Genomic DNA, 12,547 nt, shown 5'->3' on the forward strand with positions numbered 1-12,547 from the left:
CCCTGGTGATGTTTGTGCCTGGAGAGCAATATATAAGTGGTGCTCTTCAGGCACAATCTTCCTCAGCCTACACAAGCTCAACTGATGAGGGGTGAATTCCCCGAAACACTGTGCATTGAGCAGGGAGTGGTGCTTTCTTGCAGGCTTACCGTGTGGACGGTTCGGTGGAATTCTCGTGTGCTCTGGATGGCAGTCGTGAGTCAGTCAAGTGAGAATTCAAGTCGGCAGGAAAACCGCGAGCTCCCATGTAGGGAGCAACACACAATTCCCCAATTCAGTTATTATCAAAAGAAACTAGGCTTGCAACGAATACTCTATAAGGTTAACAAACGATTACTTTCCTTATCGAACGAATATCGAATATTCTTCACGGTAATCTTAGATTTTATCCGTTTTGGGATGATTGTCCTTGGATTTGCAATGCATCACATAAAACAAACACAGAATAGATGTACTTCGGAAGCTCACAGCGTAGCATTCCCCTCTAGCTGGCCTGCCCTAGCACATCGCAACTCTCATGTCCATTGAAAGTCTACTTTCATGACCAGTGTTAAGATAATCTAAGGAGAGATTCCTAGACTCACTGTTTTCTTCACTCCCCATAATCCGGGATATCTAATCTTGTTCTTAATCTCTTCTCCCTTGCCATCGCCATCATAACATTGGGCATGATTGCCCGTTTTGACTTGCGATGTAAAACATAAGCAATATATTACAATACAATACAAAACTCTTGGTATTTTTAGTAGTTTAATAAAAAACTATTTTAAGTTAACCCACATGCATGCACGCATACACACAATATACTTAAAACAACCAAAACATCAATATGCACATTTATCCAGACACGCTCTCACATACACACGCACGCATGTGCGTGCCAAACGTACAAAACGTGGACACGTGTACACCAAGCAGATAGAATACAAGGAAGTGGGGTTTGCCATAGTTTTTTTTTTTTTTTCAATTTTGTCTGATAAATATTTACGAGACTTTGCATCGAGCGACACCGTGGATAACATTGAGCCAAGAATTATGCAATAAACCAGAAGAGATATCTCTTCACAAGTAGGCAAATAAATGCGTAGGTGCCCGGCAACAGCAATCGGGCAAGTCACAGCAATGTACGTATTGCAACTTCAATGATACACATACACGGTTGACCACCCATGCCTCCATTTTCGGCGGGTCAACCACATGGTGGCCCGGCAACTTCAAACGGGAACACACCGATACAACATACACAGTTGACCATCCATGCCTCCATTATCGGCGGGTCAACCACATGGTGGCCCGGCAACTTCAAACGGGAACACACCGATACAATAGACACAGTTGACCACCCATGCCTCCATTATCGGCGGGTCAACCACATGGTGGCCCGGCAACTTCAAACGGGAACACACCGATACAATAGACACAGTTGACCACCCATGCCTCCATTTTCGGCGGGTCAACCACATGGTGGCCCGGCAACTTCAAACGGGAACACACCGATACAACATACACAGTTGACCACCCATGCCTCAAACCGGCGGGTCAACCACACAACAACATACAGGTGTCACAACACTGAGACAGTACAGCACAACACAGAGGGGCAAATGCATTTGACCCTCCTTGGGGCCTCGTCATGTGGCACAAGATACCGACGTGTCATGTCTAAAGGGAGGGAGGGAGGGGAGAAAACACAACCTTGAGTCACTTTGGCTAACTGGATGACAGAAATTGTTGACAAGGAAGTTGCTTTGCTGACACGAGGCAGGGCAAAGCGGCCACGCAAGATTTATTTTTTCATCCACCGTTTTCGGAAAAAAAATATTTTTTATTCATGTGCCGCGTGACGAACCGTGACAAAACACGTGCATGCGTGGGCTAACTTGGCTTTGCTGCTCAAAGCCGTCATTTAACCCACATGCATGCACGCATACACACAATATACTTAAAACAACCAAAACATCAATATGCACATTTATCCAGACACGCTCTCACATACACACGCACGCATGTGCGTGCCAAACGTACAAAACGTGGACACGTGTACACCAAGCAGATAGAATACAAGGAAGTGGGGTTTGCCATAGTTTTTTTTTTTTTTTCAATTTTGTCTGATAAATATTTACGAGACTTTGCATCGAGCGACACCGTGGATAACATTGAGCCAAGAATTATGCAATAAACCAGAAGAGATATCTCTTCACAAGTAGGCAAATAAATGCGTAGGTGCCCGGCAACAGCAATCGGGCAAGTCACAGCAATGTACGTATTGCAACTTCAATGATACACATACACGGTTGACCACCCATGCCTCCATTTTCGGCGGGTCAACCACATGGTGGCCCGGCAACTTCAAACGGGAACACACCGATACAACATACACAGTTGACCATCCATGCCTCCATTATCGGCGGGTCAACCACATGGTGGCCCGGCAACTTCAAACGGGAACACACCGATACAATAGACACAGTTGACCACCCATGCCTCCATTATCGGCGGGTCAACCACATGGTGGCCCGGCAACTTCAAACGGGAACACACCGATACAATAGACACAGTTGACCACCCATGCCTCCATTTTCGGCGGGTCAACCACATGGTGGCCCGGCAACTTCAAACGGGAACACACCGATACAACATACACAGTTGACCACCCATGCCTCAAACCGGCGGGTCAACCACACAACAACATACAGGTGTCACAACACTGAGACAGTACAGCACAACACCGAGAGGCAAATGCATTTGACCCTCCCAAAAACCAGTGTTTACGACCAAGCATTTCTCACGGCATCGCTCATTAGCATAACTTCCTGCAAGTAACCATGGCAAACCCCTAAGTGATACCCACAGAGCCACACCGGCACAAGGACTGCACAACAAGCGGAAGGCACAACACTGTACAACACTACAAATGTACCTCACTTCTGTTCTCAACACCACATGGGCATGGGCTGTTCCAGTCTTTGCTGCTAGCCATTGGGTATACCGGCTGCACGCCTGACATAGTGATCGGATGCTGCACTTCGCCAGCAGCCTGCACGGCATATGGCTGCTTCACAGACACTTGTACTCCGGTGAGGTATGAGTGTGGCCCCGCCAATGCGCACAGAATGGGAGCTCACCCGGTTGCAGTTGAGGATCCTAGTCGAGAAAACTCGGGAGAAGTAGCCGCCGTCGACGAACACAAACACTGGCCGTGAGCTGCCGGCAGTAGCGGTCAGGGACCGGAACTCGGCCATAGCCGAAACTGGGTACATCAGATTATGTGTGCGCAAATACCGGGCTTAAAGGTCTGAGTCGCTCATGAGATCATTGCTGGCAGCAATCAGAGCGGCGAGTTCAGCGGAGGAGTTGGCACCAGGCACTGGTTGGCTGTGGAAGCCAGTTCTCGGAAGCGAGTAATCACAATAGGTTCATGCCGCATCTCAGCGGCCCGTTGCCCCAAAAACGATTGTCCTTGATAGAAACCGCAGAAGCCAACATCAGAGGCATCCGTGAATAGCTCAAGGTCAGGGGACTTTGAAAACTCGACATCGTAGAAGAAGGATTGGCCATTCCAGTTTGCGGCAAAGGAGCGCGACCATTCGATGTCCAAGTGAGCTTTTGTGTTGATGTTGACTACTGACTGAAGAGACTGTGAGAGTTGTCCAGCTAAGATACAGGAGTTGACGGATGAAGGTCCTGCCAGGAGGAACCACCTTTGCGGCAAGGACAAGGTTCCGATCAGCGACAGCAGTTCCCGCGTTGTGTAGCTAGTGCGCGTGGACTACTCACTCAAAGCCGCTAGAAAGGCAAATAACTTCTTGTCAGGTAGCCGCATCATCTGGTCCTCGCTGTTGACTTCTATGCCAAGTACCGTCACCACTGTTGCTGGGCCGACCACCTTGCTGAGGTTGTTGAAGACCTGCGGAACCGGTGCTTTCAGTTGAACTCATTCCATTGACCATCAAGCACACGAACATAAACACCTTGTTAAGTGCAGCGTACTGGTTCTTGTGCTGGCCTGCACAGCTATCAGGAATATTTTTACCCAGAATGACTGGGTTGATGATTTCTCCCTGAGATAGGGTAATGCCACGTGCACAGCAGATGTGGTGCATAACGAACGCACAGTGGGCATAAAATCTTCATATCCACATCAAAGGCCACAAGCGTTTGACAACCACACCTGATACGTAGATGATCAACGATCGTCCCTGCACTCAACGTCGCTCCAGTAGTAGTAGCATGTTGCAAACCACCATCGTACGTTGTCCATGTAAATGCCTCTGCTCCTTGTCTACTTCTTTGGCTAGATTTTTTGACAGGTAATCACAGCCATTTCTGAGTTGGCGTCAACGCCACTCGCCATGTCGAGGCCTAAATAACTGGTCCTCTGCTTCGAGTAGTTCTTGCTTGGCCTCATGAACTCCAGGAAATTCACTACTGCGACCATGAGCTACTCTATCTGCCCACGCAACAAATAAATATTTCAACCAAGCGCGATCGATCGCTGTTTGAAGTTGTGAATTTTCAAGCGCTTCCAGCTCACACGAGTCAGCGCTTGTCTACGCAGACTAGCACAACTAATACTCTTGTACAGCTTGGCGGAGAGACAAAGGAGAAAACGGAGAAAACACAACCTTGAGTCACTTTGGCTAACTGGATGACAGAAATTGTTGACAAGGAAGTTGCTTTGCTGACACGAGGCAGGGCAAAGCGGCCACGCAAGATTTATTTTTTCATCCACCGTTTTCGGAAAAAAAATATTTTTTATTCATGTGCCGCGTGACGAACCGTGACAAAACACGTGCTAACTTGGCTTTGCTGCTCAAAGCCGTCATATAGTTTTGAACAGCCGCTCCCTCATGTACACATCCATGTGCACGCACGCATGCACAGCACGTGCACACACACACACACACACACACACACACACATATACACACACATGCACAAACAAATCGTGACAAATTTGTGGTCTCGATCACAAAAACAACAAGCTACTTGGAAAGTGAGAACAACTTGTCCGAAATGTTGCCAAAATTACCGGTACTACTTGTAGGATTTACCGTGTGTTAGCGGCCGTCGTGAGTTCCCTTCGGGAACGGACACGATAATTTACTTACTTACTTGTAGATCTTGCAACACTTTTCATAGCGCGCGGGAGTAGGTAGATCTACGTGTCACTACATGAACATCCGGATCCCAGCTTGAGAGTGCGCGTGTTATAACGTCTGTACCACGGACCAGGGAGTAGTAACAGTGGGAGATGCCCATCTTGACTGATCGACTTTGCAAATGATCCCTGATTTCTCCAATTTCTCGAGAGCCACATCATACTTCTCGGTAATAGCAAATGGTACGGACCTCGCCTTCAAAAAAAAACGGTCTGGCATTATCCACTTAAGCGAAACTTTAGACGTATTCAATCTGCCCAGAGAAGAGGAGTCAAAAAGCTCTGGAAACTGTGAAATGATTTCCTCGCGCAACTCAGCTTTTTCAATGGCCTGATCAATTCTGCTTTGACCGCAAACACTTCTTTCCATGGGAGCTTGAAACGCTCCAGTATATCTCTCTCTAGGAGAGATGGTCCTGCATTATCAACCATTCTGAGTAGGACCTGTTACGAGACATTAGTACTGCGCATTGTAACCTTCATTTCGGTTCCGCCCAGACATGTGATGGTTTTGTCAGAGAAACCCTTTAGACGAATAGTGGGTTTGCAAAGGTTTGAAACTACACCTCCCAGCTTCTCAAAATCACGCTTATTCAGTATCGGACATTCGGACAGACAAGGTCATCTTGCACTTGTACACGTTTCTTACTCAAGGAAAATACCATAGACATTATTTGAGCATGCGATAAGAGGAAGAACAGAGCAAAAACTACAAATCATGGGGTAGTGATATTACTACTCAAAGTATATAATTATATTATACTAATTATATTATATGTAATGCAAGACATAACAACATTCAATCAAGAAGACAGAGGACATTAGAGCCTGATTGGAGTTTCTCGTGACGTAGGACAGCCACACAGAGACACTTTGCGATTTTCTGAGTGTTTTAAATACCGTACGCACAATGCACAGTTCAATTTGTGCGATATCAAATTTGTTTGTGATCTGCCATATCGAGCAGAACAAGATCCTACTCACAAGCTCACCAACGGTTAGGCTGCCGACATGACTGGACAAATGATCCCTGGCTTCACCAGACGCCAGAAGTTAGAAACCATATCGTTTGACGCGACGTCTATCTCCAAAAAGAACTCCATATTCGTCTAAAGAGGCTTGAAATACTCCATATTCAACCCAGTTTCGTCGTCTCACGCTTTCTCAGATCGAATCACTTTTTGTTGTAGCAGTTGCAGGGCAGATCCCCGCCACTACTTCAACAGGCTTTCGCTTCAAGGCATGCCTGGAACAAGCCATATCGAGGTTGCAAGCTACCCCTCTCAGCAAGAAAATTGAATTTCAATGGTAGAAGGTATAATACGAAGAGAATTTCAAAATGTACTTCGGAGTATGGTTGCCCGCACGATCGTGCAACAACCTACAGCAGTCCAACTTTGCAGGATGGTTACCACCTACATGTTGGGCATGGCACCACAGGGTTTGATGTCATAGCTGACACACAAAGTCACACACACAACACATTCGTGTGCACAGATACTAAATTAGTGGACGTCGTCATCTTCTTCCCGCTGGTCTCAAATGTACTGTGACGTGCTATTTCGCCTGACATGGAGAGACCCGCGGGCCAAAGTACAAAGACAAAACAGGACTATCACAGCAAGATTGCCACACGGGCCGTCAACGGCAGTCTCAGAAGCACTTCTCACCATGAATGTAATTAGTAGGTAACAGCCTTTCCATATGGTCAGTGGGGCATGCGCGCGTAGCACTAGAACATTCGACACAAAACATGAATACAAGGAAAAAACAGGAACTTGAAAACAGAAACGAATAAACGCCCGAGTCACCTCATCGATCAAAGTGATGGGGATGCCGAAACACATACGTAACACAGGTACGAAGTTAGAGCAGTCCAAGACAACTCGACTATGAGTAACAGTGTTGGAAACAATGAGTGACTGACAGCTAAGCTACCCATACCAAGATGGAATGCACTGCGGACATGCGTAAGCCGGCAACAAATAATACGAAGCATGCAGCAAGATAATGTCCAACGAGAGCAATACGCAGCCATGTTGACATTGCAACGAGGTGATTGAAGTCTATAACAGTTGTGGCGGCGATGTTAGCAGTGGCAGCGATTGTGATGAACACAAGAATGAAATTGGTGTTGCTTTTGCTGCTGGGCAAGTTTCTGTTCTATCTTTTGCAGCTGCGCTCTGCTGTTTGTTCCTATTGATGTGATTGGTGCTGCACTATCGCTGTTGCTTCTCTCATTGTCCTTGTTATTATCATTGGAGCCAGCGCAAGTGAAAAGGGACCTTATCCCGCGGCACATGATTTTGAGAAAATCGCACTTGAAGTGAAATTTGGTGTTGATACTTTTCACTGGTTGTTGTTTTGTTTCTTGTTTCCATGGTTATCAGTGCTTTCATGTTTGTGATTTTGAATATTTGTTTGAATGCAGGTTGCTCGCACGCTGATCTTGGAAACGTTCAGGAGATCGCTGACGCCACTGGTGAAGTAACATGCACCTATGGTGCATTCAAAACGCTCTCGTCACAGAATGCCAACTGTGATATCAATGGAGGTGGATCTCAAGCTGGAAAATGGCAGTGGACTGGTAGATGCATACGTAAGGAAGCTGATAAAATGCTGTGCAATCTATGTGCATGATGTCCAGTTGTTTCTCCGAAACTCAGAATATGGAAATGCATTTGTCGCATCCCTGCGCTCAGCGACCGGACCCATAAATCACTGTGTTGTCACCACTCGCCTGTTTACACATGTTTCAAGACAGCCTCCTGAATGATTCTCGTTTTGGCCTTAAGAGAGCATGTCTGAGAAAACCAGAACATATGTGCAAATTGGTCTCTAAGATTTCGCTCAAATTTTGCAGGTAGGTTTGCTTTGGGATGTAGATCAACATTCCAAAGCCCGCGCAAATCTTTTGAAGGGAACCATGAAATTGGCATACCCCTTAATATTGGCCCAATATTGGCACGATTTATGGGTCTCTACAAACGAGCCATGGCACAGCGTACAAGAACAAGCTACAAACAAAACTCCATCAAGCCAACATTACCTCACCTTAGAAGAGTTCTTGGGGCAGCATCACTTAGCCACGCCAGCATCCCAGAAGACGAGGGCAATCATCCCTTTACCAGCGATGCTTTTTGAAAACATGCCCTGCTATACCCACTGACAAAAAAAGGAAGAGAGAACATCAGGAACCTCGATGGGGCCCAGGGAAGACTACAGGTGTAGTATGAAGCAATATTCTTTGAAATGGCTGTCGATCGCGGAGTTCAAATTTTAGTAAGTTGAGATGGGAATTTCCCAATTTATGGCACTTATTGGCAAAAACAAGACTTTTGCCCAGGAAAAAAGAGCGCGAGATCGGTTGTGCAGCGCAGAAGGTTCGAACCTCCTTAAAACGGCTGTTCCAATTGTTCCGAAACCTTTACAGCAAAATTTGCCATGCTCTGATAAGCTCAACTTAGTTGTCCGGATTTCCCTTATCTTCATAGTTTTTAAGACTACAAAACGTGATTGCTAATCTTTTTTGAAATGGCCAAAAGGTCATTGTTGTAGCGCTGCGTTTCATGCACACAGTGCTGCCAACCTTCCGTATTTTTCCGCATTTGTACGGAAAACTTCTCCGTCTGCAGTACAGAATTTGAGCAAAATTCGGAAAATTGAAGGGGATAGATCAGCTACAGATAAGTATGTAGAAGCATGGCAAGCTCAAGCTGAGCGATGGATATCCCTGTGCCAAAGCGAGTGCATGCCATGCTTCGAGTACGCGCAGCACAAAATATCACGTCGTGGTGCAAGTCGCACATGTTTTGCGCAAGCAAATCCAGCCACCGACAAGCATTTGCGTATCAAAAACAAAACAATTCATACAGTGCACACGGCAGTACATCGGCAGTATGCAAAAACACTGCGAAATTTGGAAAATCAGAAGCCGCAGTACGCAAAAGAGATCCAGCTGATAGACAGTACTGTGCGCATAGCAAAGCTAAGGCAGTCCTCAGACAACTGATAATATGTACATCATCTGACCACAAACTTATATCCAGGCAGGTAGCATAGTGTGATATTGGTGTGCCATTAAAAAAAATAGTGATACATGGTACGGATGGTGTCAGTTTTACATGGGAGGTGAAAATAAGGGACAGCTTACGAGCTCGTTACTCTTGTGTTTATGCCAGCCTTGATGATGAGGCAAAGAGATTGTAACTGCCAGTATGTACATGTATGGCTACTGTACTTTGTCTTGAAAAGGAATTAATTAATATCGACTCAGTGTCGTGTATCGAGTACTGAATTACTCGATAGCTCGCTGGATAGTTTGAGTCCTCGCTCGACAGCTTTAAAATAATGATACACTCATTTCACCCCCCAGAATAAACCGAACCCACATGTCTAGCTGAGAAACTACACTTTCTTTCTTGTTTTCTTGCCATGGTTGGCTATCACCCCTCTCTCGCACTTTGTGTGCCAATTGGTCATGGACCACGGTTTGACTGAAAGAACATAAAAAGAAGTCAATTAAAAGTGGTGCGCAGTCTTCATCTTTTTCGTATCTGATTGCTTGCTTTTGTTTGTGCGACTTAGCTTGTACTACACCTGGTACAGCCAATGCCAGTATTGCAGCAAATGGTACCGTCAGTTGCACAACCGGATTTGTACAAACAGCTACTTCGGTAAATGCAATTTGTGATGACAGAGCTACAATGACCAGTACTGATTGGACAGACGTTGGACAATGCAAACGTAAGAAGGCCATTACATTTGTAATCATTGTTTCCCTATGCATAAAAGTTTTGTCAGGTGTAATATTCGGGTTTTTTAGGATGCTGATACTGCAGGACAAGGAAGTATAGTGACAAGCACGAAAAAAAAGAAACAAGTAGCGTAAAGGTCCGTAAATATGCTCCGGGCGTATACTGAACAAAGACCTGAGAAGTGGGCGTACATTTGGGAATTGACCTTAGTTCAGGACGGGCCTATAAGGTGCATATTGCATCGCTTGTGTGTTTCATAGGCATGCATACAATGTTGCACACCTACGCATACACTCGTACAGCATCACAATAGACCATTACCACCTTCCAAATTTTTGTAGTGCATACTTGTAAATACAATGATAAACCAAGGGGCTGGGCAAGGTAATAATTTTGGGCATTTGTTGTCTGAAGATGTTGCTTTCCTATTCCCAGCCCTGTGCCATCTCCACACTTAGACAAGACTACGAGATAATACATTTGGAAGACGATTTATTGCAAGTGAACGATGGAAACACAACTGGACAAGACAATCAGAAGATGAATATTGCTTTTCACACAACAGCAGCATGCGCATGCACCACCACCACGTACACATGATGTGAGCTACACAAAATAATGAACTGCAACATAACTCCCTCCCCGGAATAGAATCATCCCAGACTCTAATAATATAAACAGATAAAAAGAGGAAAAGATCACACCAACCACTCAATCATACTGTCGTCGGGGGATTCTTATACTCTCATTCCCTTGACGATATGCTCTTCCGATACCTCTCACTCCTGCATGCGCACACCACATACAGGGGACCGAATGTTTATTCTAGTACCAATGGAGATTCTCAGGAACGGCAATGAACAGAACAACAATAATGCGTACAATGCACGCATGCTCGCTGGTTTGCAACCTGCGCAGTCCGCGCGCGGTTCGCACATCGCCCCCGCGGACAGAGTACATGCTCCAAAAGAGGCACGGACAACAATACCACACCAGTCCCACCAGGAATAAAAAAACAACTGCCTACACTGTCGATTATAGAACTCTGTCCGCCCACTCATAACACTAGCCACGATCGCTGTCACCCATGTGGGAAATAGTCACTTCAAACAACTAACCAAATCACACAACTCACCCCTTCACCAGCTAATCTAAGTATCACCAAACAAAAAGAACAAAACCCACTGCCTCTGTGTGGACCTCTAGTTATCTTCAAAGAAAAGCTAATAACACTGAGAAGGACACACTTCAGGCTCTTCAAGGCATCAAGGGCGTCCGAAGGTAAAACTATTTAGTGTAGTACGGTCAGCCATCTGAAGTACAATTTACTCGTTGGGAAGGGGTGGCTGAGCCAAAAATGTTACTTCTTCGTGAAGAACTTGTCCAGTGAGTGTTATTTGGTGAGTTTTGCTCGTACAAGTTGCCAAAATATGCCTCCATCATGAGGAAATGCTGATTTTGTGTGTCAGGAGCTACAGCCAGCTACATGACATTGTACATGTATGTAGTGTGTATGTGCACGGCGCGCTGAGTAGTTTGACACCCCACTCGCATACATTGCATGCTGTATCGGTCATAGTAATATATCGCTTATAGTGACAAAATGCTCAAAATCAAACACCAAGGCTATAGCGTCAGGCGAAATAGCACGTCATAGTACATTTGAGATCAGCGGGAAGAAGATGACGACGTCCACTAATTTAGTATCTGTGCACACGAATCTGCTGTGTGTGTGACTCTGTGTGTCAGCTATGATATCATCTTACAACAACAATCAACTAGCTGGAGAGCGGAAGCAGTTTTTGGAGCTCCGTAGTTTTTTTAGCATAATAGTCCGCTCCCAGCCCGTATGGCTGTGGATGCACAGGTAGCAAACTAGATCACCTAGAGTGCTGATTCACTACAACCGCCAGGCGTCATGGCCGGAAACGGAGCTGATACGGAGCCCTGGCGACAGCTCTCGTCTTCGACACTGAAGAAGAACACTGTTGTATTCCCCTCGCAAGCCCAGGTAAGCGTGGGGGCCTACATAAAGCTCCTAGAAGAGCAAGGTATCACCGGCATCATTTCGATGCAGACAACAAGCAGGGGTCAATGTAGACTTACCGTTGAGTCATATGAAAAAGCCAAATTGTTGGTGCTCAATGGCTTCGATTGCAAGGGCGAACGGGTTTCACCACGCTTCGTTTCCGCACCAACAACACAGATACACATCCACGATGCTCCGATCTGGATCTCAGACGGTGTCCTAAAAGCTGCGCTCTCACCGTACGGAAAGCTTATCGGTGAGATATGACACGGCAAAATCAAACTTTCAAACGGCACCCAAACAGCAATTGGTGTGCGATTCGCCACGTTTGAACTCAAACCAGGCAGTTCGATCCCGTCGTACCTGCGTACGACAGAAGGTTCTCACGAGCTCCGCATCATCTACGACGGCCAGGTAGGCACGTGCAGGCTATGTGGCCAGCTAGGTCACATCGCGCGTACCTGCCAAAACCGTCGCAGTGCACACACCTCCACGCATGCCGGCAGAGAAGGCAGCAGCACTGGCAGCACAGCTACAGAGCGGAACATGAACAGCGGAGCTGAAGCGGAGTCTCACCGTACCGATTCGCCACCAAAAGCG

General features: G+C 46.2%; 1 protein-coding gene and 1 long non-coding RNA gene across 2 annotated transcripts in view; one reads left to right on the plus strand and one right to left on the minus strand.

The window, feature by feature from the left end:
* The window catches only part of LOC135819162 (uncharacterized), a gene marked incomplete at its 5' end in the record, with an annotated part of 333,212 nt that overhangs the window by 73,501 nt on the left and 247,164 nt on the right, over positions 1 to 12,547 (plus strand). The window contains 2 exon segments of the mRNA XM_065332321.1: positions 7,593 to 7,760; positions 9,749 to 9,907. Coding sequence (XP_065188393.1) covers positions 7,593 to 7,760; positions 9,749 to 9,907 — 327 coding nt within the window.
* On the minus strand, positions 935 to 4,038 carry LOC135819159 (uncharacterized). Its single transcript, XR_010553872.1, has 2 exons — positions 3,038 to 4,038; positions 935 to 2,992 (listed from the first exon to the last, which is right to left on the minus strand). It is a non-coding gene; the product is annotated as an uncharacterized LOC135819159 (long non-coding RNA).

Source organism: Sycon ciliatum, chromosome 6, assembly GCF_964019385.1.
Source record: "Sycon ciliatum chromosome 6, ocSycCili1.1, whole genome shotgun sequence".
Taxonomy (NCBI): Eukaryota; Metazoa; Porifera; class Calcarea; order Leucosolenida; family Sycettidae; genus Sycon; species Sycon ciliatum.